Source organism: Colobus angolensis, unplaced genomic scaffold (assembly GCF_000951035.1).
Source record: "Colobus angolensis palliatus isolate OR3802 unplaced genomic scaffold, Cang.pa_1.0 Scaffold9, whole genome shotgun sequence".
In the NCBI taxonomy this organism is placed as follows: Eukaryota; Metazoa; Chordata; class Mammalia; order Primates; family Cercopithecidae; genus Colobus; species Colobus angolensis.
Window position 1 is genome coordinate 7,722,916 of NW_012122931.1, and position 26,075 is coordinate 7,748,990.

At 55.0% G+C, this 26,075-nt stretch overlaps 1 protein-coding gene across 1 annotated transcript in view; it reads left to right on the plus strand.

Moving 5' to 3' along the window:
• FAM129B (family with sequence similarity 129, member B) overlaps positions 1-26,075 on the plus strand; it is a 72,993-nt gene that overhangs the window by 27,536 nt on the left and 19,382 nt on the right. The window contains exons 2-4 of the mRNA XM_011931344.1: positions 19,161-19,291; positions 23,601-23,729; positions 25,751-25,856. Of these exons, the coding sequence (XP_011786734.1) occupies positions 19,161-19,291; positions 23,601-23,729; positions 25,751-25,856 (366 nt within the window). The remainder of the gene's footprint in view (positions 1-19,160; positions 19,292-23,600; positions 23,730-25,750; positions 25,857-26,075) is intronic.

Genomic DNA, 26,075 nt, shown 5'->3' on the forward strand with positions numbered 1-26,075 from the left:
TGTTGGAAAGCTTAAATCAATTAATGGGGTTAATCCATTGATTCCACATGGTTTGAGAGCCTTCTCTGGTCAGTGTCAGGCCGTGTGCTGGGACTGGGGGTGCTGGGTGGGGAGGCGGCCATGGTCCTCGCCCTCCTGGGGACCCCTGTCTGGGGAAGACAGACCCAGCATGGCACACCAGCAGAGGTGGGGGCTTAGAGCATCTTTGGGAGCCAGGGAGCAGCCCCAACCCAGACCTGCAGAGTCATGGGAGGCCCAGCTAAGGACACCTGCAGCTGGTGACCTGAGGGTGGGGCAAGCCCTGCACCTGCTGCTGACCGAGCTCATGGGAGGGGACCTCTCAGGTGAGCCACAAAGGATACAGGAGGAGAGAGTTACAGGCAGAGGGCAGCTCTGCAGAGGCCCAGAGTAGAGACAGCATGGGCTTTGAGGGAACCAAAACTTCCCAGAGATCGGTGCTGTGGTTCTTGCCAGCCTGGCAGCAGCTCCCATGTGCATGATACTGTGGTAGTTTTTTTTCTCTTTCTTTCTTTCCTTTCTTTCCTTCCTTCCCTTCCCTTCCCTTCCCTACCCTTCCTTTTCTTTCTTTTTTTTTTTGGAGTTTTGCTCTTGTTGCCCAGGCTGGAGTGCAGTGGCGCAATCTCGGCTCACTGCAACCTCTGCCTCCCGGATTCTAGTGATTCTCCTGCCTCAGTCTCCCAAGTAGCTGGGACTACAGGCGTGTACCACCACGCCCAGCTAATTTTGTGTATATATATATATTTATTTATTTTTTAGACAGAGTCTCTCTCTGTCACCCAGGCTGGAGTGCAATGGCGTGATCACTGCTCACTGCAATCTCTGCTTCCCAGGTTTGGGAGCCAGGGAGCTCCTGCCTCAGCCTCCTGATTCTCCTGCCTCAGCCTCCCGAGTAGCTGGGATTACAGTCACCCACCACCATACCCGGCTAATTTTTGTTTTTTTAGTAGAAATGGGGTTTCACCATGTTGGCCAGGCTAGTCTCGAAATCCTGATCTAGGTGATCTGCCTGTCTCGGCCTCCCAAAGTGCTGGGATTACAGGTGTGAGCCACTGCATCCTGCCAATTTTGTATTTTTAGTAGAGACAGGGTTTCACTATGTTGGCCAGGCTGATCTCGAACTTCTGTCCTCAGGTGACCCACCCACCTCGGCCTCCCAAAGTGTTGGGATTACAGGCATGAGCCACCGCACCCAGCCTGTAGTTTTTTTTTCAAAGAGCCGTTCCATCTGTCCCTTTGTGGGGCGGGGATCACTGGCTTCCCTTTTCTTAATGGGGACACAGAAGCAGAGTGACGTGTGTGCCCCAGGGGGAGTGGCTGGCAGACCCAGGCCTTTCACCGGCCCAGCACACAGGGGACAGGGGGTTGAAGTGCAGGATCCGCCAGCTCTGGTTTCCCGGCTCTTTGCAGGTGCCGGATCATTTGACAGGATCCAAGCAGGGAGAGCACGCGAAGGATCTGAGCTTAGGTGACTGCCTTAGTTTCCATGACGGGGTGGTGACCTTTTCTGCTACTGATGTGTGACCTTGACCTGGCCTAGCCCCAAACCCAGCCCCATCTTTGCAGGAAGGGTCCTGCCTCTTGGGCCGTACTGGGATTGGAGAGGCCCTGGTTTATATGGACCTTGGGGGCTGGGAAGTATCTGTCCCCAAGCTAGAGTTAACCTTTCTGGGAAAATGCCATCCTCCTCTGGTGTCTTAACATGCCCGGGAGACTGAACTGCAGAGCTCCGGTCTAATGTCACACAGTCAGGGGATAAAATATATACGTGCAAAGTGCTGTGCTAGGTGCTGGGCATATGTTATGAGTGAGACAGACAGGGTCCCTGCCCTCCTAGGGCAAATGGAGACGGAACAGTGAAGTGTTAAAGCAAAGTTGTGCTAATGACTAACAGAGGGGTCTGACCTGTGTGAGTGAGCTGGCAACAGTCAGGGAAAGTGCTTTTCAGCACCCTAGGCTGGTGGCTGGGACTCAGGTCAGTTCGATCAAAGCTTAATGATGGGCTCCTCTGGGACTCCCAATGTGTGGGGAAGGAGCGTTGTCTCATGTCCCAGGTGGAGGGCATTGGGGTGTTGAGGGTTCAGCACCATGGTATCCAGTCCCTTCACGGTACAGGGAGGAGACAGGGAGCCAGGAAGGGTGAGGAGCTTGTGTAGGGTCACTCAGCAGCAGTCAGGTACCCAGACTCGGGGCCCAGTGCTCTTAGCCCTGCATCACCACCCCATTTCACTGGCCAGTGATGGGGAGACACTGAGGTGGTCCCCACTCACCCTCAAGGGATTCCCCCAGGGAAGTGAACCGAGACCACAGAGCCCATTGGCTGCACAGGGTCTCTCAGGGAGCATGGGGGTCCACGCAGGCACCTGAGACAGAGAATGGGAGGCTGGCAGGGCTGGGAGGGGAGCCGTTCTCCCACCTCCCCTTCTGGCCCCCTCTGGAGCCTGAGGACACCTGCAGCTGGTGACCTGAGGGTAGGGCAAGCCCTGCACCTGCTGCTGGCCGAGCTTAGAGCACAGATCAAGGGAGTCTTGTTATTTGAATAAACTTTCCTTCTATCCATGTAAAGGGTCCCTGGCATTCCAGCCTGGGATTGGGTTTCCTCTGACGCAGCAGCAAGCACACGAGTGGATTTTCATATTGGCTCATCTTTCTTGTTCTCTTCTCCCCCTTCTTTCCCTCCCTGGCTTTGAAAAGGCAGAATCCCCCCTCCCCAGTCCCGCTTGCTGAGAGGACCCTGTGAGCCAGAAGCTGCAGGCATGATCCACACATATGTGGGCATATGTGTGTGCACATGTGTAAGCGTGCATGTGTGTGTGAGTGGATGCACGTGTGTCAGTCATGCGTGTGGGCATGCACATGTGTGAATATGCATGTGTGTGCACGTGTGTGTGAGTGCATGCATGTGGGCGTGCATGTGAGTGTGCATGCATGTGGGCGTACACATGTGTGTGAGTGGTGGGTGAGCAGGGGTCATGAGGCAGTTTGGGAAGAACCTGACTTGGACTTAGGCAAAGGATATTAGCAGTAGAGGGTGCTTGGCTAATGAGATGTGTGGGGTTTGTGTATCCGAGTTTAGTCCTTTTCCACTGGGGTTGGGCCCCCAGTGACTCGCACTTACTAGCTGTTAGTTCTTATTGGAACAGAAGCTGGCATTTACTGAGCTCTTCCTGGGAGTCAGGCAGGGTGACAAGTGTGTCTCACACATCTTATTTAGTCCTCACAACAATTCTTGGAGGTGGGTGCTCTTTGACCCTCCAGCCTCTGCTTGCACACCTCCAGTGATGAGGCACTCCCTACCTCCCAGGGTCCCCTCTCCTGGGCATCTGAGACAGTTAAAAAGCCCTTGCTGGGATCCTGTCTGTCTTCTGTGGATGACTTGACAATGGGCTCCCTTTGGCTAGGGCGTGGCTATGGCTGGGCTTCCCCAGCATCTGTTTTCCAGGGAATTGTCCAACTGTAAGGTTTGGGGAGAGGAATGAAGTCCTCCCTCCTTTCCCCGAGCAGCCCCTGTGTGGTACTCAGCCCATCACAGCTTCCTTCATCACATACCAAGCAAGTCTGAAACTTAATGTCGAAACCCTAGAGGTATTTTCATTAGCATCAATCTGGATGTCTTCGACAATGCAATAAGACAAGAGAAAAAAAAGGGAAGTACAAATAGAAGACAGCAGGAAAGCCCTCATGAAGTTCAGGAATTGGCGACAACAAAGCACTTTTGGTCTTTGGACTTCTCCACCCCCTAAGGCTGCCTACAGGAAGCAGAGTCTTGGAGAGACCAGGAACTTGCCCAGGGCCACACATGAGTTGGCGGCAGAGCTGGACGAGGACTCAGGGCCCTTGATTTTCCCAACCAGCATCTCTGGTGACGGATGCAGCAGCTAAGGGAGAGGCAGCAAGGCCAGAGTGTCCTCCTTGCCAGTGTCGTGGAGCACGGGGGCCATGGTCTGCCGAGGTTCTCAGGTGTGCGAATTCTTTGGGTGTTGGCTTTCAGAAGTCTTCATTGATATTTCTCGCTCCACTTCCCCTTTCTGATGAACTAACCTGAGGGATGAGGGTCCAGAAAGATTGGACCCCTAGCATGTCATCTTCTAATCTCATGACCTTCCAGCTGAGGGACCAGGGAGCTGCTGTTCCGGTCGCCCTTTTCTGGTCCCCATTGCGTGGTGTGAAACGTGGGACAGAGAAGTACTGTGAGCACTAATGAGAGATGCCACTGGGCACCCTGACCTTTCATGGCCTGGCCACTAATGCTGGGACAGATGGAGCTCCTTCGAGAGGTTCCATCACTGCCATTGATAACATCAGCCCACATTTGCCCAGGCTCTGTGGGTTTATTCATTTCACTGAATCCTTATGACACCCTGCAAGATGGGGGATCGTGAGGTTGCTGGTTCTTTTTTTCTTTTTCTTTTTTTTTTTTGGAGGCGGAGTTTTGCTCTTGTTGCCCAGGCTGGAGTGCAATGGTATGATCTCAGCTCACCGCAACCTCTGCCTCCAGGGTTCAAGCGATTCTCCCGCCTCAGCCTCCTGAGTAGCTGGGATTATAGGCATGCGCCACCACGCCCAGCTAATTTTGTATTTTTAGTAGAGACAGGGTTTCTCCATGTTGGTCAGGTTGGTCTTGAACTCCTGACCTCAGGTGATCCGCCCACCTTGGCCTCCCAAAGGGCTGGGATTACAGGCATGAGCCACCATGCCTGGCAGGTTGCTGCTTTTTTTGGTTGTTGTATTTTTTGAGATGGAGTCTTGCTCTGTTGCCCAGGCTGGAGTGCAGTGGTGTGATCTCAGCTCACTACAACCTCCGCTTCCTAGGTTCAAGCGATTCTCCTGCCTCAACCTCCTGAGTAGCTGGGATTACAGGCACGCGCCACCATGCCTAGCTGATTTTTGTATTTTTAGTAGAGATGGGGTTTCACCACGTTGACCAGGTTGGTCTCAAACTCCTGACCTTAGATGACCTCCCAAAGTGCTGGGATTACAGGCATGAGCCACCACACCTGGCCAGGTTGCTGTTACTCCCATGTTATAGCTGAGGAAACAGAGGTTCAGAGAGAATTGAGCCACATGTTGCTCAAAGTCCTATAGCCAGCAAAGGGTGGAGTTAGGATTTGAACTGAGATCTTGTTCCAGAATTGACACTGTATTGTTGAAGGGTCATTCTTGACCTAGGACGTGCTGATAAATCTTTGTGGAATGGATGAACTCTTTCACGCATGTTCGAATCTTGGCCTTTCCTAGGTCTTCTGCTTGGCACACACTCCCTTCCCAGTGTCCTCCCTCCCCTAGCAGGGACTCTTTGTGTCTCAGCTGCTACCTCCCTCTGGGAGGCCTCCGTGACCCTATAGGCTGGGTCAGTCGCCTTCCTGGGCTCCTGTGACCGCCTGTGCTTCTCCCAGTTGGGGCTCAGTAATTGCAGTTTTTGTTGACAATCTGCCTCCCTCATTAGGGTACTCTCTCCTGAGTACCCAGTGGCCAGGATTGCTGAATGAATGAATGAGGGCAACATATACCCTTTCGTGGCCATCGTGATGAAGCCTCAGAGCCTCGCCTGACCTTGGTGACTCGCCTGACATCTGCCATTTTGTCTTGGTCTGCCCTGGCTGATGGAAGACATGGGATCTGGGCTGGGTCCTGTCCTCAGCCCTGCCCCAGTGGTTGTGACCTGTCTGATGGGGCAGGGCTGGGTGGTGACACTGGGGACATCTTGGGGGAAGGGCTCAACCACAGGCTCTTCCTGGATATCTCAAGGTCCAACTCCAGGCTGGACGCTGAGGGGAACATTGGTGATGGATTCTCAAACAGGCCCAGGGCAGGGATCCAGGCTTGTGGGGGGCACCTGCCAATGTGCATGAGCCACAGCAGAGCACCCTGGGTTCCCAGTCCAGCCTTGGCCCTGGACGTGGCTGAGAGAAGGGGTATGAGGAGCACCTGGGGACAGGCATGTGGATGCTCCTCCGGGGCCTGGGGCAATTTTGACAGGTGGCTGGCTAAGACTCAGGCTCCTGTGGGGGTGGTGAGGATGACAAGAAAGGAATGAAGGCCAGGGACATTGCTGAGAAAAAGTCAACAGCAATGGGTGACTCCGTGTGAGGGGAAAGGAGGGTTGTGTCTACACAACCACTGTCATAGATCAGCCTTCTCCTCGGGCGTGGCCTCGGCCGGGGGGCCCTCAGGACAGCAGCCTTGGGTGCCCACCCCCCGGAGTGTGGTTCTGCTCTGGGTGGTGCTGCTGCTGGGGGCCTTGGCACCCCCTGGGCTGCCCTCCCCAGTGAGGATCTGTGTTCCCAGACAGCAGGGATGCCTCATCCTGGGCTCCCAGAACAAGCCGACACTGTGGGCTGTGGGCTGGGGCCACTGCCAGGCAGGCGGGGTTGGGGGCAGGAGGGGATGAGAGGGCTTTTGTTTCTTTCTGTTTGTGTCAAGATGGGAATCGACTTCCTCCCACCCAGGCAGCCTCGAGGTGTAAAGGAAAGGGCAGCCCCACTGGGCGGGTTTTTGGTCACCCGTTTTTTTGGGGGCATTTCTGTGGGCCTCTGCCTCAGCCCCGCCCTCTCCTCCCAGCCCTCCTGCCTCAAAGCTCACCCTTCCCCACCAGACCTGTTGTGGCCCAGCCCTGGTTAAATATTTGCCAACCGAGAAGAGTTTTCAAGGCAGCCTTGTGAAAAACCCCGGCTGAATCCTGGCTCTGTTGGGCCTGCCCTGCCTCGGTGATGAGACCCAGACGGCCTGTGCCCTCAGACTGTGTCCCAGCCCACCGTGGCCTCCCTGCTGACCTGTTTGGTGCCTGAGACTGGGTGCCCTAACACTTGTTCATCAAGCCCCACCCCGGGCCTGGCAGGAGCCAGGTGCTGGGGAGACAGCGGAGAGCAGTCTCAGTCCGGGGAGCGTCTCAGATGAGGCATTAACTGTGGTTGAGGGGAGTGCCGGGGAACAGGCCAGTGGCTTTGGGAGTAGAGGCCAGGGAGGCTGTGGAGACCTGGGAGGCCGGGACTTGTCTGGAGGGAGGGTTCTGAGGAGGTGGCACTTGAGCCTGGGGAGGAGAAAGAGGAGTTGGCCAGGCACAAGGAGTGGACGCTAGGAGGGCACTCTAGACAATGGGACCCCAAGACCAGAGGCCAGATGTCCTCCATTGAGGAGGAAGCTGAGGGGCTGAGGTTGCAGTTCACTTGGGTTTGCTGGGTGTGAAAGCCCCGTTCACTTGTTTCTCGCCAAGCTGGTCTCAGAGGAGCTGGGACACTCACAGGGAAATGGGATCCTGGGCAGCTTTTCCCCATTTCCCCAGCCTCAGTTTCCCTATCTGTCCTAAAGATAGTTTGGACTTGATCTTGGAGGTCCCTTTCCAGGTCCAGTGGCCTGTTAGGGGTGTGTGGCTGGCCCATGAATGAGGCACAGAGCTAACTGTTACATGCATTAGCTCATGTTGCAATTATGATTATAATTATATGCAAATGGGGAACTGAAGAATAGCATGACGAAGGAGAGGATGTGTGAGCAGGGCCTTGAAAATCTGGCTAAGATTGTGAACTGTGGAATTAAAGGGAGGGGCGTTCCAGCCAGAGGGCGCAGCATGGATGAAGATGTGGAGGTAGGAAATGCGCAATGGAGGTGAGAGATGCCCAGGGTGTGGGGATGGGAAGGAGAGCGGGGCTGAAGTTACGGATCTTGGATGTGATTCCGTGTAACATGCTTGTGGGCTTCAGTGTGCCAGGCCTGTGGTGACAGATTAGTCCACAGTCCCTGGGGCCATCAGAGCCCAGGGAGATCCTTTAGAAAGTGCTTCATGCAACCATCTTCCAGATCTTTCCAGAGCCCGTGGAGTCTAGGTTCAGCCAGCCTGGGCTCATACCCCAGCTTGGATTTTGCCTCCCTGCTTGACAGCTGGCTGACCTGGGACAAGGCCCTGGGCCTTCCAGCCTCTGTCTTGATGGCGGGTGATTCCCATACCACTTCCTGCAGCTGTTGTCCGGGTCTATGTCAAATGTCATGAGGTGTCCCCAGCCAGCGTAACACCCATTAGCTTCGGGGTAGGGGGGCTCCCTAACTGTTCTGTGCCTTTTTGTTCCTGGCGTGGTGACAGAGCCTTCCTCCCTGGGCCATTTTGAGAGTCGAGAATGATCTCACACTGGAAGACCCTAGCTGAGGGCTGGCTCATGCAGGGTCACATGGCTGTCATTGTCGGGCCTTGTCGTGCTGAGGAATGCTGTCTTTATGGGAAGAGGTTTCTCCTTGTTAATAACTGGCCTCGGGGCCAGGCACAGTAGCTCACACTTGTAACCCCAGCACTTTGGGAGGCTGAGGCAGGTGGATCACCCTGAGGTCAGGAGTTCGAGGCCAGCCTGGCCAACATGGTGAAACCCCATCTCTACTAAAAATACAAAAAATTAGCCAGGTGTTATGGTGGACACCTGTAATCCCAGCTACTGGGGAGGCTGAGGCAGGAGAATTGCTTGAACCTGGGAGGCAGAGGTTGCAGTGAGCCAAGATCATGCCACTGTACTCCAGCCTGGGCAACAGAGCCAGACTCCATCTCTAAAAAACAAAACGAAACAAAACAAAACAAAAGTGGCCTCAGGGAAGGGTGACCCAGCCAAGGGCCCCTTTAGGGCACCCGAGGCCAGCAGGGGGAGAAATGTCAGTGGCAGCCACCTCCCCAAGGAAGGACAGCGCAGTGTACATTTCCTCATCCCCAGGACCCAGCCAAGGGCCTGCTCGGATGTAAGCCTCTGTTTCCGTGGTGAGGAATCTCCGGGGTGTCTGGGGGCTTATTGCTTAGTGGCATGGTGGCTCTCTTTTGGGGGTGGATCTGGTCTGAGATTGTCACTTCTGGCCTGTTGCTGTGGGCTTCCCTTCCTTTTCCACTGTGTGTCAGGCCTTGCCTCAGGAGCAGGGGTGCTGCCTGTGGGAGCCACAGGAGGAACAGACCTTTATTCACCAGGAGACCAGCGGTGGGCTGCGGCAATAGGCGGAGGGCTCCCACCCAGCCTGGGGCTTTCCAGGGGGAAGACACACGGTGGCGCGCTGAGGAGTGAGCTTGGCGGAAGACTGTATTCCGGACATGGGGAGCAGCCTCTGCAAGACCCTAGACGGCTGGGGTCTGCGGGCATGGTGAGGAGTTCAGCTCCATCCCAGAGGCAGTAGGAGCTGTACCACTGGAAGGTTTCTGAGCCAGGAAGCTTTGGGCAACTCCCCTGTGGCCCCTGTGTGTGGGAAGGATCAGAGGCAGCCAGGATGGAGTAGGCAGGACTTTGGTGGCTGCGGCAGGCACAGGATGGGAGTGGCCTGGCTGGGGGGCAGTGACTAGAGGCACAGGCTAGGTGGCCACTTGACTGGCCCCTGGGTGCTGGGGAGCCCTGTTGGGCTTATGCTAGAGGGCAGGTCATGATGGGGGTGGGAATCCCATATGCCCTGTTTCTCTCAGGCCCAGAAGGGGGGGTCCCAGGGATCTGCCGTTGCACCCCTGCTTCCAGGGATGGCTCATGGAGGGACCCTGAATCCATCCCTTGCCTTCTCTGGTATGGTCCCCCTTCTGGACAGGAATTGACTGGAATGGGAACACTCAGCTGTCCTCCCCTTCCCTGGCCTGCCAGATTCTGGCTGCTGGCTCAGGCTCTTCTCGTGGATGGGCTGCTGGTCCCCCTCCTGCTGCTTGATGGAGCCTGTCATTACCCCTCCCACCCCCTGCTTCCCACCTGATTACAGGTCCTGAGCAGGAGCCCTGTGTCTGCCCTTCCCATGGAGGCCACCCATGGGCTGGTGCTGCGTGGAGGCCAGGGTGAGATGGTTTTGCCCAAACGTTGGTTCCCTGTTCTGAGTTCATGTCATTTACAAGCTGTGTGTCCTTGGAGAATTCGCTTAACCTCTCTGAGCCTCAGTGTTTTCCGCTGGGAAGTGGGGACAGTGCATGAAATAATGAGTGTGCGTGTGCAGTGCTGTGCTGGGCATAGAGGTGGTGCTGACAAGTGGCTGCTGCTATTGTGTGTTGATTGTGACAGTAAGTGGGGGGCGAGTAGAAAGGCCCTGGGTGAGGCACTGGCCTATACCAACCCAGCTCTGTTGGACGTGCTGTGTGGCCCTAGGAGAGTGTCACTACCTTTCTGGACCCCAGGCTCTCCCTGCTGTCCCAGGCACATGATGGAGATGGTGATGCTTTGGACAACTCTGAGACCTGGGAAAACGGAGTCCCTGCCCCATCTCTGCCTCTGCTGGTCCCTGGGGTGGGTGGGGTCGGTGCCCCCTTCCTTCCCCGCCTCCCCATGCTGGACCTGCTCCCCATACCCTGGGAACCAGGCGGGCAGGTTTGAGCCCGCCTCACCCTACAGGGTGCTGTTACCTGCCTGGTTTCAGTCAGCAAACCTCTCAGCCCTGAAACCCTGAAACTGGGCCAGGCCTCTTGTGTGAGGTGTGTCCCTGGAGCCCACTGGAGAGACCAGATGAGCCAGGGATGGGTCTGGCACGGCGCCCTCTGCTTGGGCTAAACCAGGGCTTGTGCCGGCGTGCAGCCCCCGTGGTGGACATGAGCTGGATGTGGTTACAGCTGGAGATGACCCTCTTCCTCTTGGGCCCACCATCCATGTGGAACAGGGTTTCAGGCTTAGGCACCAGGTCGGGACGAAGGTGCAGATCCTACCTCTGCCTCTTCTCAGCAGCGTGATTTGGCAGAGGAACCCAGTTCTTGGTCACCTGGTCTGAAATGTTCTGCCAGTACCAATACCACCTGGCCCGAGGTTGAGCTGAAGAATCCGGGGCATGGGTCCAAGTAAAATGCTTAGCACAGGTGCGGTACATGGTGGCTTTGGGGAGCGTCGTGAGAAGGCAAAGAAGGAACTCCTCAGCTTGGCATTTGAGGCCCTCCGGGATGCACCTTTTTAGGTCAATTTTCTGAGAACCCCTGTACTCTTTCCTCCATTCTCAGCTTAGCAAGCCCCTCTTCTGTAGCCTCAGTCCCCCCATCTGCACAGTTGGTCTGGTACCCTATCCCCCAGCTCCTCAAGCCTCCAGGCCACCCTGGGGCTTCCCCAGTTCTTGCCCAGCCTCGCTATCTGCACAGGAAGTAGCGTGGTCCTTAACGTTGTCAGTTTGGAAAATCAGAGATTAATTAACGTTCTGGCTGCCTTGGCTGCTGTTGGCGCTGGTCCCAGGGTGGGCCAGGCTGCGTGCTCAGCCTGTTTCAAGGGCCTCACTGTGGGTTAGAGGAACCTTGACAGGAGGCATTTCTTAGGAACCCCCATTGGTGACGTGCCCCCTTCTTGCCAGGGTAAAGGGCTTCATGCTCAGTAGCCTGTTCGTCCTGTCATAACCTAGATATGGCAGATACTGTTGTGCCATTTTGCAGAGGGGAAAATAAGGGCTCAGAGAGGGGACGTGCCTTGGCCAAGGCCATACAGCTCATAGGTGGCAGAGCTGGGACTTGAACCCAGGGCCCGTGTGTCCATGTAGAAATGGTGCCTTAATTGCAGGTGGTGGGGTGCCTAGTTCTCCCCCTAGTCCTTCTGTCTGGCCCAAGGGGGCTGTGATCAGCTGCTGGTCAGAGCTGACTCACCAGCAGCTCGCAGGAGGTGCTGAGGCCAGCATCCCGGTCAGTTCCTGGGGCCAGGGCAGCACTGACTAGATTGTCGTTGAGATTTTTGGTCAGCTGAGCTGACAGGGACCCACCCTTCCATTTTAAAGGTAGGAAAATTAGGGCCCAGTGAGGATGAAGCAGTAAAGCTGCGGTGGGTCTGGTGATTCTCCACCAGCTCCGACCCGACGGGGGCCAGTGGAGCTGGAAGCCCTAGATCTCAGTCCCAGCTCTGACACCTGCCAGCTGTGGCCTCGGGAAAGTCGCTTTGCCCTCTGAGCCTCAGTTTCCTCATCTGTAAAATGAGGACAGTAAAGCCTTGTGTTGCCTCCTTCTTGGGATCAGGCAAGAACCCAGCAAGAGAATGGAAAACCAGGGCTTTGAAAGCAGCACTGTGGGTCCTCATGAGGCGTCCCCGGGAAGAGAGGCTTTGCGGGGTGGGGCTCTGTGCAGGCTTTGGTGGGAGAGAAGGTCCAAAACCCACCTCTTTCCTTTCCAGGCTGTGTGTCTCTCTGAGCCTCACTTTTTTTCTTCCTTTCTTTTTTCTTTTTTTTGACTGACCCAAATTAGATCTTTATTGTATTTTTCTACATATGTATCATTCCCAAAAGATCAGTCAGCTCGATCCTTAATTTTTCTTACTATGAGATATCTAATACACAGTTTTTGTATAAATTAGCCACTTTAAGTATATAGTGAATTCCAGATGTGATGACAACTCACAACTGCATTTCTTTCTTTTTTTTTTTTTTTTTTGAGACAGAGTCTCACTGTGTCTCCCAGGTTAGAGTATAATAGTGCAGTCTCAGCTCACTGCAGCCCCTGCCTCCCGGGTTCAAGCAATTATCCTGCCTCAGTCTGCTGAGTAGCTGGAATTACAGGCACCTGCCACCACGCCTGGCTATTTTTTGTATTTTCAGTAGAGATGGAGTTTCGCCATGTTGGCCAGGCTGGTCTCGAACTCCTGACCTCAAGTGATCCGCCCGCCTCGGCCTCCCAAAGTGCTGGCATTATAGGTGTGAGTGACCGCGCCCGGCTACACAACTACATTTCTTTTTTTTTTTTTTTCTTTAAGACGGAGCCTCGTTCTGTCGCCCAGGCTGGAGTGCAGTGGCGCGATCTCGGCTCACTGCAACCTCTGCCTCTCAGGTTCAAGTGATTCTCCTGCCTCAGCCTCCTGAGTAGCTGGGATTACAGGCGCGCACCACCACGCCCGGCTGCACGACTGCGTTTCTAAATGGCCATATGACACTGACTGAGTGCTTCCTGGGTGACAGCCGCTGTGTTTAGCCCGAGTCTCACTCTTCTTCTCTGTCAGATGGGATGCTAATACCTGTTGGGATTAAACAGGCTGTGGGCCATGCAGTAAGTTGTTGGTGGCTAGGCACCTATCCCTGGCCAACTCCGGGGATCCAGGGGCAGAGTTAGGAGGACTGGCTTGTGAGGGGCTCCTTCTCAGTCACCCTCGATAGCCCGATAGGGTGCAGCCCTGGGAGACAGGGTTCCAGTCATATGGGGAACAGAGCCCCCCTAAGATCCAGAGCACCCCCTTATTCAACCAGCTTGCTGAAAGGCTTAACTCTCAGCTCCACAACAAACCCACAAGTGTGTGTTGTGAGTTTTGCCCTGAACCTGCATCCCCGAAAGTGGCCTCTTCAGAGGTGGATGCAGCCCGGTACCCATGGAGACACCACGTGGAGACAGAGGCCTGGGATGGGAGTGGCTCCCTGAGGTCCCTGGGCACAGACCAGGACTCAGCTCCACTCCCAGAATTCACACACTGGCCTCTTGGGCTGAGAAGGGAACCAGGACCCCTACAGGCAGGTGCCTTTTGTGACAGCCTCTGCGAGGGGCCTCAGCAGGTTTTGTGGACTGACAGGGTGGCTTTTCCTGAGCCGTTTAATTGTTCCGAGCCTCGGTTCATACAGCTGTAAAGGGGGGGTTGTAGTTCCCTGTACTCACCTCTGGGCCATTTGAAGAATGGTGTGTGTTGGGGCAAAGAACAGGTGGGCGCCATGTCTGATGGGCGTGGGCTTACTTCCTGCTGGCAGAAGGCGAAAAGGGGGCAACCAATGGCTCTGGGTGCCAGCAGAGGCTGAGGGTTACGCCAGGGGATCCCAGCCACGGTCAGGCGGGACCCCACCTCACACAGGGCCCTGCTGTCCCCGTCGGCTCCCCCGCGTCTGTGATCTTTGTTTGTGGAAGCCCTCCCATCATCGTCATTATTATTTTGTGATTCTTGTCCTGGTTCTTCAGAAAACAAATCTTTACTAGATTATTTCAAACTATAAAAGTTATACTGCTAATAAACATTTCAAACAGTCTCTTATGACTGCTGTTCTCAGCTGAGCACTGTGGTGATTAGCAGTGATGTTTACGGAGGCCTGGAGCTGAGCACCTCAACGCTGTCCGATCCTGCAGACCTCAGAGCTCGGGACAGCTTTGGAGAGGCCCATTTACAAATGAATGTGAGGCTCTGAGATCTGGGCGCTTGCAGGGCTGGCATATGGCAGGGCGGGGACTCTGGCCCTGACTTCAAATTCCTCACCAGGAGGCCGGGCACCTGGGGCCGCAGGGCAGGCTCCGTGAGTCCTGGCCCACTCCATCCTCTGCCTTCTCACCCAGCAGCACCTGGGGCTGAGTCAGTGCAGGGAGGCAGAAAGGATGAGAAAATGTGGAAGGTGACGAAGCTGGCACACACCTTCAGACTGCCCCACCCCAGCCTCTCTGTAGCTCGCAGAAGCGAGTGATCCTACCACCAGCTGGAGCCTAACAGTTCCTGGACCCAGGACCTGCGGGCCAGCCCTGCCTCTGCAGATGGGGGCACAGCCTGTTTCTTCTGTGCCCTCTAAGGGGAGGTAGGGGGCCCGTGGGGCCCTGTAGACAGTGGCCAGAGCCAGGACCAGGAGGGTGGCATGCAGCTGGCTATGGCTCGAACCTGATTGCCTCCGTCTGGCTGTGTGACCTCAGCTGAGCTGCTCACCCTCTCTGGCTCACATTCCCCTAACAGGGTGGTAAGTCTGAGTGTTGGAGGCCCTGTCCAACATCTGCCCTAAATCCGTGGCGTGTGATGTCTCCAGAGGCTGTGGCAGGAAATGGGGAGAGCTGCTGTGGGCAAGTATGGAGAAAAGAGGGGTACCCGGGCTCACGACCCTCACAGACACCCAGGCCGGTACGTGGCATGGGAATTTGGGTTGTAAAATCCTGAAGCAACAATGCCGGGAGCAAGAAGGAAACGTGGGGTACTGGGTGGGGCCCAGAGCTCAGCAGGTGAGGCCGTGGCCAGGCTGGGTCCTCTGGTTGAGCCCTCGCCAGGGCTGTGGTGCCTGCCTGGGTCCTCTTCCAGCAGGGTCCAGCCAGGAAGGCTCCTGCAAGCCCTTTGTCCAGGCTGGTCCCCTCCGAGTGCTGCTGGCCTTTTGGGTCCCTCTGACTTCCACACCTGGGGCCCCTAGCACCTGAGTCCTCATCTTCTGCATCTCTGGGTTACTTCCTCTGTACAAAGCACGTGGCGGTTCCTTCTGTGCTGGCTGAGGACATGTCTCAAGAATGTGCTCAGGGCTGCTTCTGCCAAGAAGCTATCCGTGGCCCTGTTTCCCATGGTCCTCCCTTTCCAGCTCTCCCTTGGTTGCCACCCTTCCTCTGAGCGGGGCCAGCTTCTCGGTGCTGCCTGGGTGCCATCCTTGAGGTCCTTAACCCCTTGCTAATGCCGTCCCCCTACCTCCAGCATGGTGCTCCCTCAGTATCCCTCCGATGACTGCCCCACGGCCTTCTCTTGTTTGGACTTAATAACTATTTGGCTGCTGGACCAACCCCCCACTCTTCTTACCCTCGATGACATCTGCTTGTGCCAGGCCCGGTGCCCAGGATCCAGGGGTGAGCAAAAGGAGACCAGACCCCCCCAGCAGAGTTCCCGGCCTCCCTACCCGACCTGTTTGGCGCCTGAATTCTGAGAGCAAGCCTGGGTAGTGAGCAACTCTGGCTCCACCTGGGGCCAACGTGGCAAACCTAGAGGGAACTGCATCCTGGATCCCTGACCCTTGCCTGGGTCCCCTCAGCCCGAGGCCTAGGCCTGTGGGCAGCACTGCGCTGGCCCAGAGACCTGACCTTCAGCCTTGACCTTCAGCTCCCAGCCTGACAGGCAGCGGGTCCCCGTGCTCGCATGTCTCCCTTCCTCAGAGCTTCCTGCAGCTTCCTCTCCGGTCCGTAGCCCTGCCCCACTTGGGCCTCGATTGTCCCTCGATGGGACATGCTGGGCCTTCTCCTGGCTCAGTCTTGCCCTCTTTTGTCCTCCCCAGCCCAGCCCAGGGGCCTTTCTGAACCCAGCTCCTCCTTGCCTGGACTCCATATCTGGACTGTACTGTCCGGGCAGCTGAGCATGGCCTGCAGTCAGGAGACCTGGGTTCGAGTCTTCACAGCTATGGCAGCTCCCTCCAGGGCCTGGCTCCCCGAGGACCAGGGTGGCAGACTCCAGCCCTTTGGGATCTGTCTGTGGGCTGAGTGCACTGGGGCTGGCTGGGGGCCTGGAGCCATGGCCAAAGGACCTCTGAGACTTGCAGGCCCAAGCCTGACCATCCTGCTGGCCACATTGATAGAATGCCCATGGGGTGTGTGGCTTAACTCTTCATCCCTGAAATAGGAAGACAACAGCAGTGGCTCCCTGGGGTTCTCACGGAGGTTCTCTGGGTTCACAAACATAAAACCGGCCGTAGCACGGTGGCTGTGCCGACGACCACCATGGCACCGATGTTATTGTCAGCTTCCATCCTGTTTTCCTATTGGCCCCAATGTGTGACTCTCTTCCACTGGCCCCCTCTCTGCCTCATCGTTTTTCAAAACAATTCCCATGGTCTCCGAGAGAGTTCTGGTTGTTTATGGTTTTTGAAAAATAGGCATTCAAACCAAATTCCTCATTCGTTCTCCCCTTCCTACCCCCAGACTGGAATCTGGACGGACATGACCTCATTCCAGGAAACGGGAGCACAGGGAGGGACAGGGTCTGTGGAGAGAGGGTGGGGGGCATCTCCCCACCCCCATCACTGAGGCAGGGCCCAGGATGTGGGCAGACACGCAGGAAGGTCACGTGCCTGGGACCCTGGGTATGAATGAGCTGTGAAGCATGGCGTGTGGCAGGCCCTCTCAGCCCTCCTCCCAGGCCACCACCTCCTGGCGGGGACCCAGGACTGCATCCCAGCTCCACCACCCACTGGCTGTGTGACCTTATGCCAGTGACTTAACCTCCCAGGGCCTCAGTTACCTCCTCTGCAAAGTGGGGATAACAGTTTCTCCCTCACAGAGCTACAGAGAGGATGGAATGCAATGTTATCCTAACCAGGTGCCCTCGGTACCTGGAGACTGGCCACGGGAGGGGCAGGGTCCTGCCAGCTCCTCTTTTGAGAAAGGACCAGGGCTTTAAAGCCTGGAATCCAAGACTGTCAGATGGCAGGGCTTGTCCATCCCATTAAATCCAGCCTCTCAGTGCATGGGGGGAAGCAGAGGCCCAGAGAGAGGCGCCGCACAGCGGGCCAGCACAAATCCCGGTCGGGGCGCGAGCTGCAGCTTCTTAGGACAAGGAAGCCTCTCCCCTCATGAGTCTGAGACATTTTCTGGGCCTCCTCCTTCATGTGAACATGGGGACACCCAGGAGCACAGGTGCTGAGCCTGATGTGGCCCGGGCCTGCCCTCAAGGCCATAGCACTCACCTGTATTCAGAAACTGCGCAGAAGACAGGAGCAAATAGCCAGTGAAAGCAGAAAGGTTGTTCACTTGGTAGAGGCGTTAATTTTAGAATGTTTTTTTTTTTATTATGAAAGGAATCATGATTGTAAAATAATTCGAATGCTATAAAAGGGAATAAACAGAAAATGAAGTTCACTCTGCACTCCCCACTCCCACACCAGAGGTCCTGCCTTCCCAGCCTGGCATGCTGCCTTCCAGACCTCCTCCACGCACCCAAGCCTAAGTAATCTATATGCATAAATAGGAGGAGTTTTGGTTTTGTTATGTGTGTGTTGAGACAGGGTCCTGCTCTGTCGCCCAGGCTGGAGTGCAGTGGCACGATCATAGCTCACTCAGCCTCGACCTCCCTGGGCTTAAGTGACCTTCCCACCTCAGCCTCCTGAATAGCTGGAACTACAGGCACACACCACCACACCTGGCTATTTTTTTTTTTTTTTTTTAAAGATAGAGTCTTGCTCTGTCGCCCAGGATGGGCAGTGGTACGATCTTGGTTCACTGCAACCTCTGCCTCCCGGGTTCAAGTGATTCTCCTGCCTCAGCCTCCTGAGTAGCTGGGATTACAGGCGCCCACCACCATGCCTGGCTAATTTTTCTGTTTTTAGTAGAGACGGGGTTTCTCCATATTGGCCAGGCTGGTCTCGAACTCCTGACCTCAGGTGATCTGTCCACCTTGTCCTCTCAAAGTGCTGGGATTACAGGTGTGAACCACCACGCCTGACCAAACTTCTGTATTTTTTGTAGAGATGGGGTCTTGCTGTGTTGCTCAGGCTGGTCTCAAACTCCTGGGCTCAAGCAAGCCACCTGCCTTAGTTTCCCAAAGTGCTGGGATTATAGGTATGAGCCACTGCACCTGGCCAGAAAGAGTTTTTTTTTTTTTAATGAGATGATAGTCAACAGGTGACTCTGTCACATGCTTTCTTAATGGAGTACGAGCCCTTTCCTTTTGTTGGCACCTATCCAGATAGGTCCTTCTATCTTTTTTTTTTAATTTAATTTAATTTTGTTTTATTTTTATTTATTTATTTTTTTTTATGAAGTCTCGCTCTGTTGCCTAGGCTGGAGTGCAATGGCGCAATCTCGACTCACTGAAACCTCCACCTTCCACCAAACTTCCAGGTTCAAGCGATTCTCCTGCCTCAGCCTCCTGAGTAGCTGGTCTTATAGGTGCCTGCCACCATGCCCGTCTGATTTTTGTATTTTTACTAGAGACCAGGTTTCGCCATGTTGGCCAGGCTGGTCTTGAACTCCTGACCTCCGCTGATCCACCCGCTTTGGCCTTGAAAAGTGCTGGGAGCCACCATGCCTGCCTCCTTCCATCTTTTTACTTTTTACTGTCCTGGGTGAACCGACGTATACCTGTCATCCCTAGAGATCACCTTCAGCTGCTCCCCGCTATGGCCTCAGTGCACATTCGCCTTTGTGTCCTCCTGCGCATTGTTCTATGGGGTAGATTCTCAGAGGTGGGAGCATCCAAGAACAGGACACCCACCCTCTGAAATGGCTGTCCCCATTCCGGGCACCCCCAGCTCCGCGTGACACGGCCTGTTCGTGCATGTCCCCACCAGTGTGACTAGAGGAAATGGAGTCTTGGTTCTGTTTGCATTTGTTTGATTCTCTGTGGCCATTGCCCGCTTTCCCATCTGGAGGTTCACCCTTTCCAAGGCAGTTGGTTTTCACAGGAAACGCGGGGCTCTGGCCAGAAACGCAGCACAGATGAGCGCGAGGAGCCTGTGCAAACAATTCCACATGCAGGAACTTGGGGCTTTGCAGCCACTCCTGCCTAGGGGAAGGATCGTAATGCATCAGCATCCCTGAGGACCTCACGCTCCTGTTTGTCCTTCTCTTCCAGAAAAAACCGGGAAGATCCTGACAGAGTTCCTCCAGTTCTATGAAGACCAGTATGGCGTGGCTCTCTTCAACAGCATGCGCCATGAGATCGAGGGCACGGGGCTGCCGCAGGCCCAGCTGCTCTGGCGCAAGGTGAGACGTGCTGGGAGGGCTCGGGTGGGTTCTGCTCCTTCTTGTCATGTGGCCTCAAGGGAGTGACTTTACTTTTCTGGGCCTCAGTTTCCCCTTGTTACTCTGATGGCCTTTAAGGGTCCCCCCAGCTTTTTTTAAAATTAATTATTATTTTTTCTTTTTTGAGACAGAGTCTCGCTTTGTCACTCAGGCTGGAGTGCAGTGGCGCGATCTCAGCTCACGGCAACCTCCGCCTCCCAGGTTCAAGGCATTCTCCTGCCTCAGCCTCCCGAGTAGCTGGGACTACAGGCATGCACCACCACGCCTGGCTAAATTTTTGTATTTTTAGTAGAGATGGGGTTTCACCATGTTGGCCAGGCTGGTCTCAAACTCCTGACCTCAAGTCATCTGACCGCCTCAGCCTCCCAAAATGCTGGAATTACAGGCAGGTGTGAGCCACCATGTCCAGCTTACTCCTTTTTTTTTTGAGACTGGGTCTTGCTGTTGCCCAGGCTGGAGTGCAGTGGCTCAGTCATGGCTCACTGCAGCCTCAACCTTCCTGGCTCAAGTGATCCTTCCACCTCAGTCTCTCCAGTTCCTGGGACTACAGGTGCACACCATCACTCTAGGCTAATTTTTGCATTTTTTGTAGAGATGGGGTTTTGCTGTGTTGCCCAGGCAGGTCTCAAACTCCTGGGCTCGAGTGATCCTCCAGCCTCAGCTCCCCAGAAGTGCTGGGATTACAGGCATGAGCCACCACGCCTAGCCTCCTTCCCACTTCTCAATAGGTAGGTAACCCAGGTCGTGTTGTTGAGACCCCTTCAGTCACCGTGGGTGACTCCTCCCAGCTCACCTCCTCCACCATCAGAGCTGGGGCTCTAGAGTCTTGACGAGCCTCAGTTTACTCATCTGTCAAATGGGATGAGAACAACTCCTTCACAGGGTGGTTGTGCCTGAAGCAGGGAAGGCGCTGTCACTGGCCTCATCATGATCTGCTATGATATAGATAGTAGGATGCTGTTTGCTAAGGAAATATTTGTTGAGTGAGGAATTAGAAGCTTCCTGGCTCCAGCCTGAGGGTCAGTATGGGCCAGAGGATGCTGGCAAAGCCTTCTGGGAAGAGGAACCTGTGATTGACTCAGACATGGGGCTGGGGGCGGGACCCAAGAGATCCTCCCACCTTGGCCTCCCAAAGTGCTGGGATTACAGGCCTGAGCTGCCGCACCTGGCCAAGGCTGAGCCTTTAAGTGGCTCATTCAGGATGGCAGAGGCAGGGCCAGCCCAGGGCCCTTTCTGCCGTGACTGCAGCCCACCCGGTGGAGGGAGGTCAGGACCATGTGTCGGAGCTGCTCAGAGCACCACCTTTGCTTTTGGACCCAGAAAAGGTTGCCTCTTCCCCGGTGTCTTGGTAACCTCTTGACCCTGTGGCAGCAGAGCGGCAGAGGGGCCCGGCTGTGGCCTGGCCTGGGTGTCTGGCAGGTGCGTATCTGTGTGGTAGGAAAGGAAAGGAGGCCTTGGACGCAGCCCAGGTGAGTGGGGCCAGAATAGCTCCCCTGTCTGGAAAGAAATGTCATGGGCAGCCCAAGTCCCTGTAATCCAAGACAAGTGGGCTCTGGCTGAGGGCGTGAAGCATTTCCTCTGCCTGAGGCCTCATTTAAGTCTGGGGAGGCAGGAGTGCACATTTATTGTAGGAAAATAGCAACATGTGAGCAAGGAGAGTGAAATGAAACCACTCACCCACAATCCCTGAAAAGCAGTATTTTTGGTCTCATTTTGCCACTCAGGATCATCACAATGCAAAGTTACGATAACATCATAGTACTAGAAATAATAATATTAATCACCAGTGGTGATCAAAACAACGGTGGTTTTTATTAGAAACAATAATAGAATACAAATAAAATAAAGTGATAATAATGATAAAATAAGAATACACCAGAAATAAGAATAATAAAACAGCAGTTGTCTTTTTGTTTTTTACTTTTTTGAGACGGAGTCTCACTCTGGTGCCTGGGCTGGAGTACAGTAGCACAATCTTGGCTCACTTCACCCTCCACCTCCCAGGTTCAAGCGATTCTCATACCTCAGCCTCCCCACTAGCTGGGATTACAGGCATCCACCACCACACCCGGCTAATTTTTTTATATTTTTAGTAGAGACAGGGTTTCACCAAGTTGGCCAGGCTGGTCTGGAACTCCTGACCTTGGGTGATCCACCTGCCTCGGCCTCCCAGAGTGCTAGGATTACAGGCGTGTGAGCCACAGTGCCTGGCTAAAACAGCAGTTGTCTGGTGCCTGTACTGTTTGCTCAGCCTGCTGGCCCCACTCTGAGGGAGGGGCTATGATGCTGCCCACATCACAGATGTGGACATTGAGGCTCAGAGATGCGGAGCTGCTCGTCCAGGCTCTGGCAGTGGGTGGTGGTGCCGAGACAGGAGTCCTGGTTGTCGGACCTTGGGGCCTGTGCTCTTTCTGACTGAGGCACTGGAGAGCTTTGCAGAGTCTAGAATATTTTGCCTAAGCTGTCGAGTTCTGTTTCGTTTCCTGCAGTCCTTCCAATCGAACACGACGCTGCCATTTGAAAGTCTTAAAAATAAAACCCAGACCCACAGCCAGCCACCTATTGCGAGCTCCCCAGGATCTGGGGGTGGACTGGGTGGTGGGGATTGTTGAGCCTGCCTGGGCCATAAGCCTGCTTCTGCACAGCCTCCTGTCGGGACTGGCCCTGTCCCTGAGTGCCCGTCCCTGTGTCCTGGGGCTCCTGCCCTAAGCAGGGGTGAGACGAAAACCAGAGACCTTTTGCTAGGGTGTTATGAGCGCTCTGTCTGCTCTTTCTAGAAAAGACAGGGATTTGAGCTTGGTGTGGGCGGTTTATATATAGACCACTGGATATAGACCGCTGAGGGCAGCTCTGTGACTTGGGCAAAGCCCACTTTGTGTGGGGGTGGAGGGAGTGGTAGGGGAACCATTTTCTTTTCCTGTAAATATTTTTATCCTCGGTAGGAAGAAGCCTGCAGGTCCTATTGTGTGAGCACAATGGGCTCTCCTTCTCCACGAGTGTGTTGTGTTTCCCCTTGAAGAGCGGCAGGGAGGGAGCTGGGGACAGGGGGACACGGTGAAGGGGGCGGAGGGTCAAGAGGAGACCGGACTGCAGGGATGTGCCAGGGCAGAGCCAGGAAGTCAGGAAGGTGCAGGCACGATGGCAATCACCCTTTCCCCATAACTGCATCTGAGAAATGTTTCTTTTTGCAAAATGCACCTTATTTATCGTAGAACAAATAGAATTTGCAGAGGAACACTGTACTCCCCCGGGTTCCCTCCCATCCAAGATGAAGCCTCTCCCGTTGTGGCCTGTCTCCTTCCAGAAGCTTCCTGGTGCTTCTCTGCTCAGGACGCCTGGCACCTGGCCATAGCTTCCGCTTGGGCCCCCAACCCTGGTTTAAAGATCTCCCTTCTTCCCCATCCCCAGATAAGTCAGTCCCTGAGGATGGGAGGCCGTCAGAGATGCTGAGTCCCACCAGTAGTGGTCATGGTGGTCCTGTGTATTATGCACCTGCCTGTCAGGTGCCAACGCTTACTGTTCCCGTTTTACAGATGAGGAAACCGATGCTCAAACTGACCAGACACGCTGTGAGTCAGGCAGAGCTAGGGCTTTGTAGGAAGGTCTGGGCGTTTCTGCAGCCCACGTAGGTCACCAACCTGCCAGGACGTGGGTCAGACATCAAACACCCCCAGACAGAGGCCTCCTCCATCCCCACCCAGATTTAGGGAGGCGTCTCGTCAGCCATCAGAGCTGAGAGGCTCTCTGGAGCCACCTTGTTCAAGTTGTCATCGCCCTAAGGGGAAACGGAAGCCTAGAGCCAGGGAGAGACTTGCCCAGGTAGTGGGGCCCTCGCAGTCCTGGCCCGTGGGTGTGTCCCCTGTCCCTGGAGTGACCGTGGGGCGCCAGTGCCGCAGCTGCAGGTGGGTGGAGAGCAGCCGTCTCCCCAGACCCTTCCAAGGTAGCTGTGACTGCCCAAGGCTGGGATGGAGAGGGAGAGCCTGGCTGTGACCGGGCCCTGCATCCATGCCTGTCCTGGGTTCAAGTCCTGGCATCACCACCCTGCCTGGACCCTGGGTGAGCCCCTCCATGGCTCTGAGCCTCACTCCTCATCTGCAGAATGGATGAGATGTAGCCCGGCCTCAGAGGCCTTGGGAGGACTCGGGGAGATCCAAAATGGAGGACGTGCTAGGCAGGGGGTGCGCACACAGGCTCTGCTGGCCGGTCAGCTTCATTGGGAGCACCACCTCCCCGGACCTGGGCCTCACTCCCCGCCCCTTCCTGCCCATAGGTGCCACTGGACGAGCGCATCATCTTCTCGGGGAACCTCTTCCAGTACCAGGAGGACAGCAAGAAGTGGAGGAACCGCTTCAGCCTCGTGCCCCACAATTATGGGCTGGTGCTCTATGACAACAAAGTGGTGAGGCCTGGCCCGGGCGCCGCACTGAGCTCCACGCTTTCTCCATGTGTGCCCCTCCCCCACTCGGAAACTTAGGCCCCAGACGCCACCGGCACAGCCTGCACGCAGTCACCAGGGCCAGAGCACAACCTCGGCCCCTCCCCTCCCCCAAACTGTGGGCTGCCCTGGGTGCCCTCTCCAGATGGCAGCTCATTCTTCATCTCGGGAATATCGCTGACTCCTTCTGTCCCTTATAACCAAATGTCACTCACTCCTCCCCATCCCTCCTAATCTCTCTACAGTCCCTCTGACTCCAGGGCGTTCCTCCTGCCACCTCCTTCCTCACTGGGCTTCCTGCCTCTCCTCCGACCCCTCCCATCCTCATAGCCACAGTGAGCTGTTGGAGGCACAATCTGGCCATTCCTTGCCCCGGCTTGCCCCTGCCCTACGGTGGGTAGGTGTCCGAGAAGGACATCCTATGGGAGCATTGTGCCTTATCTTTTCCCCGAGCCCTTGGGGAAGCCCTACCTGGTTGAGCCACAGACCTGATTTCTTCAATTACTCATTTCTCCAGAGCAGCCAGAAGGACAGGCCTGTGCCCTGTATTTCAGGGAAGATCAATGTGACAGCAACATAAGGTCAAGAACAACCTCGTGTCACAGAGTAGTGGTTCTCAACTGGTAGCACGTCCGAATCACCTGAAGGGCTTGCTGAAAGACGCGTTGCTGGGCTTTCCTCCAGAGTTTGGATCAGGTCTGGGGTGGAGCTAAGATTTGCATTTCTTTTTTTTTTTTTTTGAGACGAAGTCTAGCTCTGTCACCATGCTGGAGTGCAGTGGTGCCATCTTAGCTCCCTGCAACCTCCACCTCCCTGGTTCAAGCGATTCTTCTGCCTCAGACTCCTGAGTAGCTGGGACTACAGGCGTGCACTACCATGCGCAGCTAATTTTTGTATTTTTAGTAGAGACTGGGTTTTACCATGTTGGCCAGGATGGTCTTGATCTCCTGACCTCATGATCTGCCCTCCTCAGCCTCCCAAAGTGCTGGGATTACAGATGTGAACCACCGTGTCCGGCCTGTAAAGATTTGCATTTCTAATAAATTCTAGGGTGGTGTTGAATATCAGCGACCATGTTTTGCAAATCAGCACCTTACAGGTTCTGAGCTACTTTCAGAAACTGTGTTGTATAGTGACACCTGGTGGCAGGGAGTAGCATGGTAGCCCTGCTGTATGAGCTATTCCATCAGAACTGCTTTCCCCACTGCTACTGGTATAAGTTTCCAGACCTAATTCTCCTCTAGAGGACACTTGTGTGGTGCTCAGAACCTAGGAAGTTGGTGGGGGCAGTTCAGGGTAATGGTCAAATACCCCAGGCTCCAGAGACAGATAGCCCTAGTTCATGTCCTAGGTCTGCTACTTCCCAGCTGTATGAAGTTGTGGGTGATCCACCTTTTGGATTGGAAAAATTCTGTGAAATGAAGCATGCAATGCCCTTAGCACAGGGCCTGATATGTAAGAAATGCTCAATTAGTGGAGCTGCTGGGAACAGAGGTAATAGCAGCAGTAGCAACAGTTAGAACAACCACCTCAACCAAGCTCACTGAGTCCTTGTGGTGTGCCAGGCACTGCAGATTATCTCACTCGATCCTCACATGGCTCTGTGAGGCAGGAATGGTTATTACCCTGGTTTTGTTTTTATTTTAAAATGTTTTCCCCATCCTGAATATTCTTGATTCCCTGGTCTTATAGATGAAGAAGCTGAAGCTTAGGCATTTAAGAAACTTTATCCTCAGCATCACACAGACACTACCCAGTGAAGCCAGGAATTGAGCCCAGAGCCGGGGTCTAGGTTGCTATGGATGCCACACTGCTCCAATCACCGTGACAGTGACATTCTCCCCTCTGTTCCTCTCTTGCCTCCTCTTCTTCCTTCCCCTCTCCTCCCCACTTTGGGCCACACTGAGTAGGGCCTTGAAACCAGGTGGGATTTGGGCTTGGCCACACCCTTAACCCTCAGGGACCATCTCTCTTGCCTCCCTCAGGCCTATGAGCGGCAGGTCCCACCACGAGCTGTCATCAACAGTGCAGGCTACAAAATCCTCACTTCTGTGGACCAATACCTGGAGCTCATTGGCAACTCCTTACCAGGTAAAGGAGCACCCACCCCAGGCCACGATGCCCTGCACAGGCCTCTGGAGCTGGTCAGGGGAGGGGTGGCCCTGAGCCCATTGTTTTCAGCCCCATGTTTGCGGAGAGACCAGCTAGGCTTAGAGCTGTGGATGGGGACCTCACTGTCTGCCTTTCCCCTCTCCCTAAATCCTTGAGCACCTCCTGGGAGATGTTCAGTGACCTTCCCTCATAAACCTG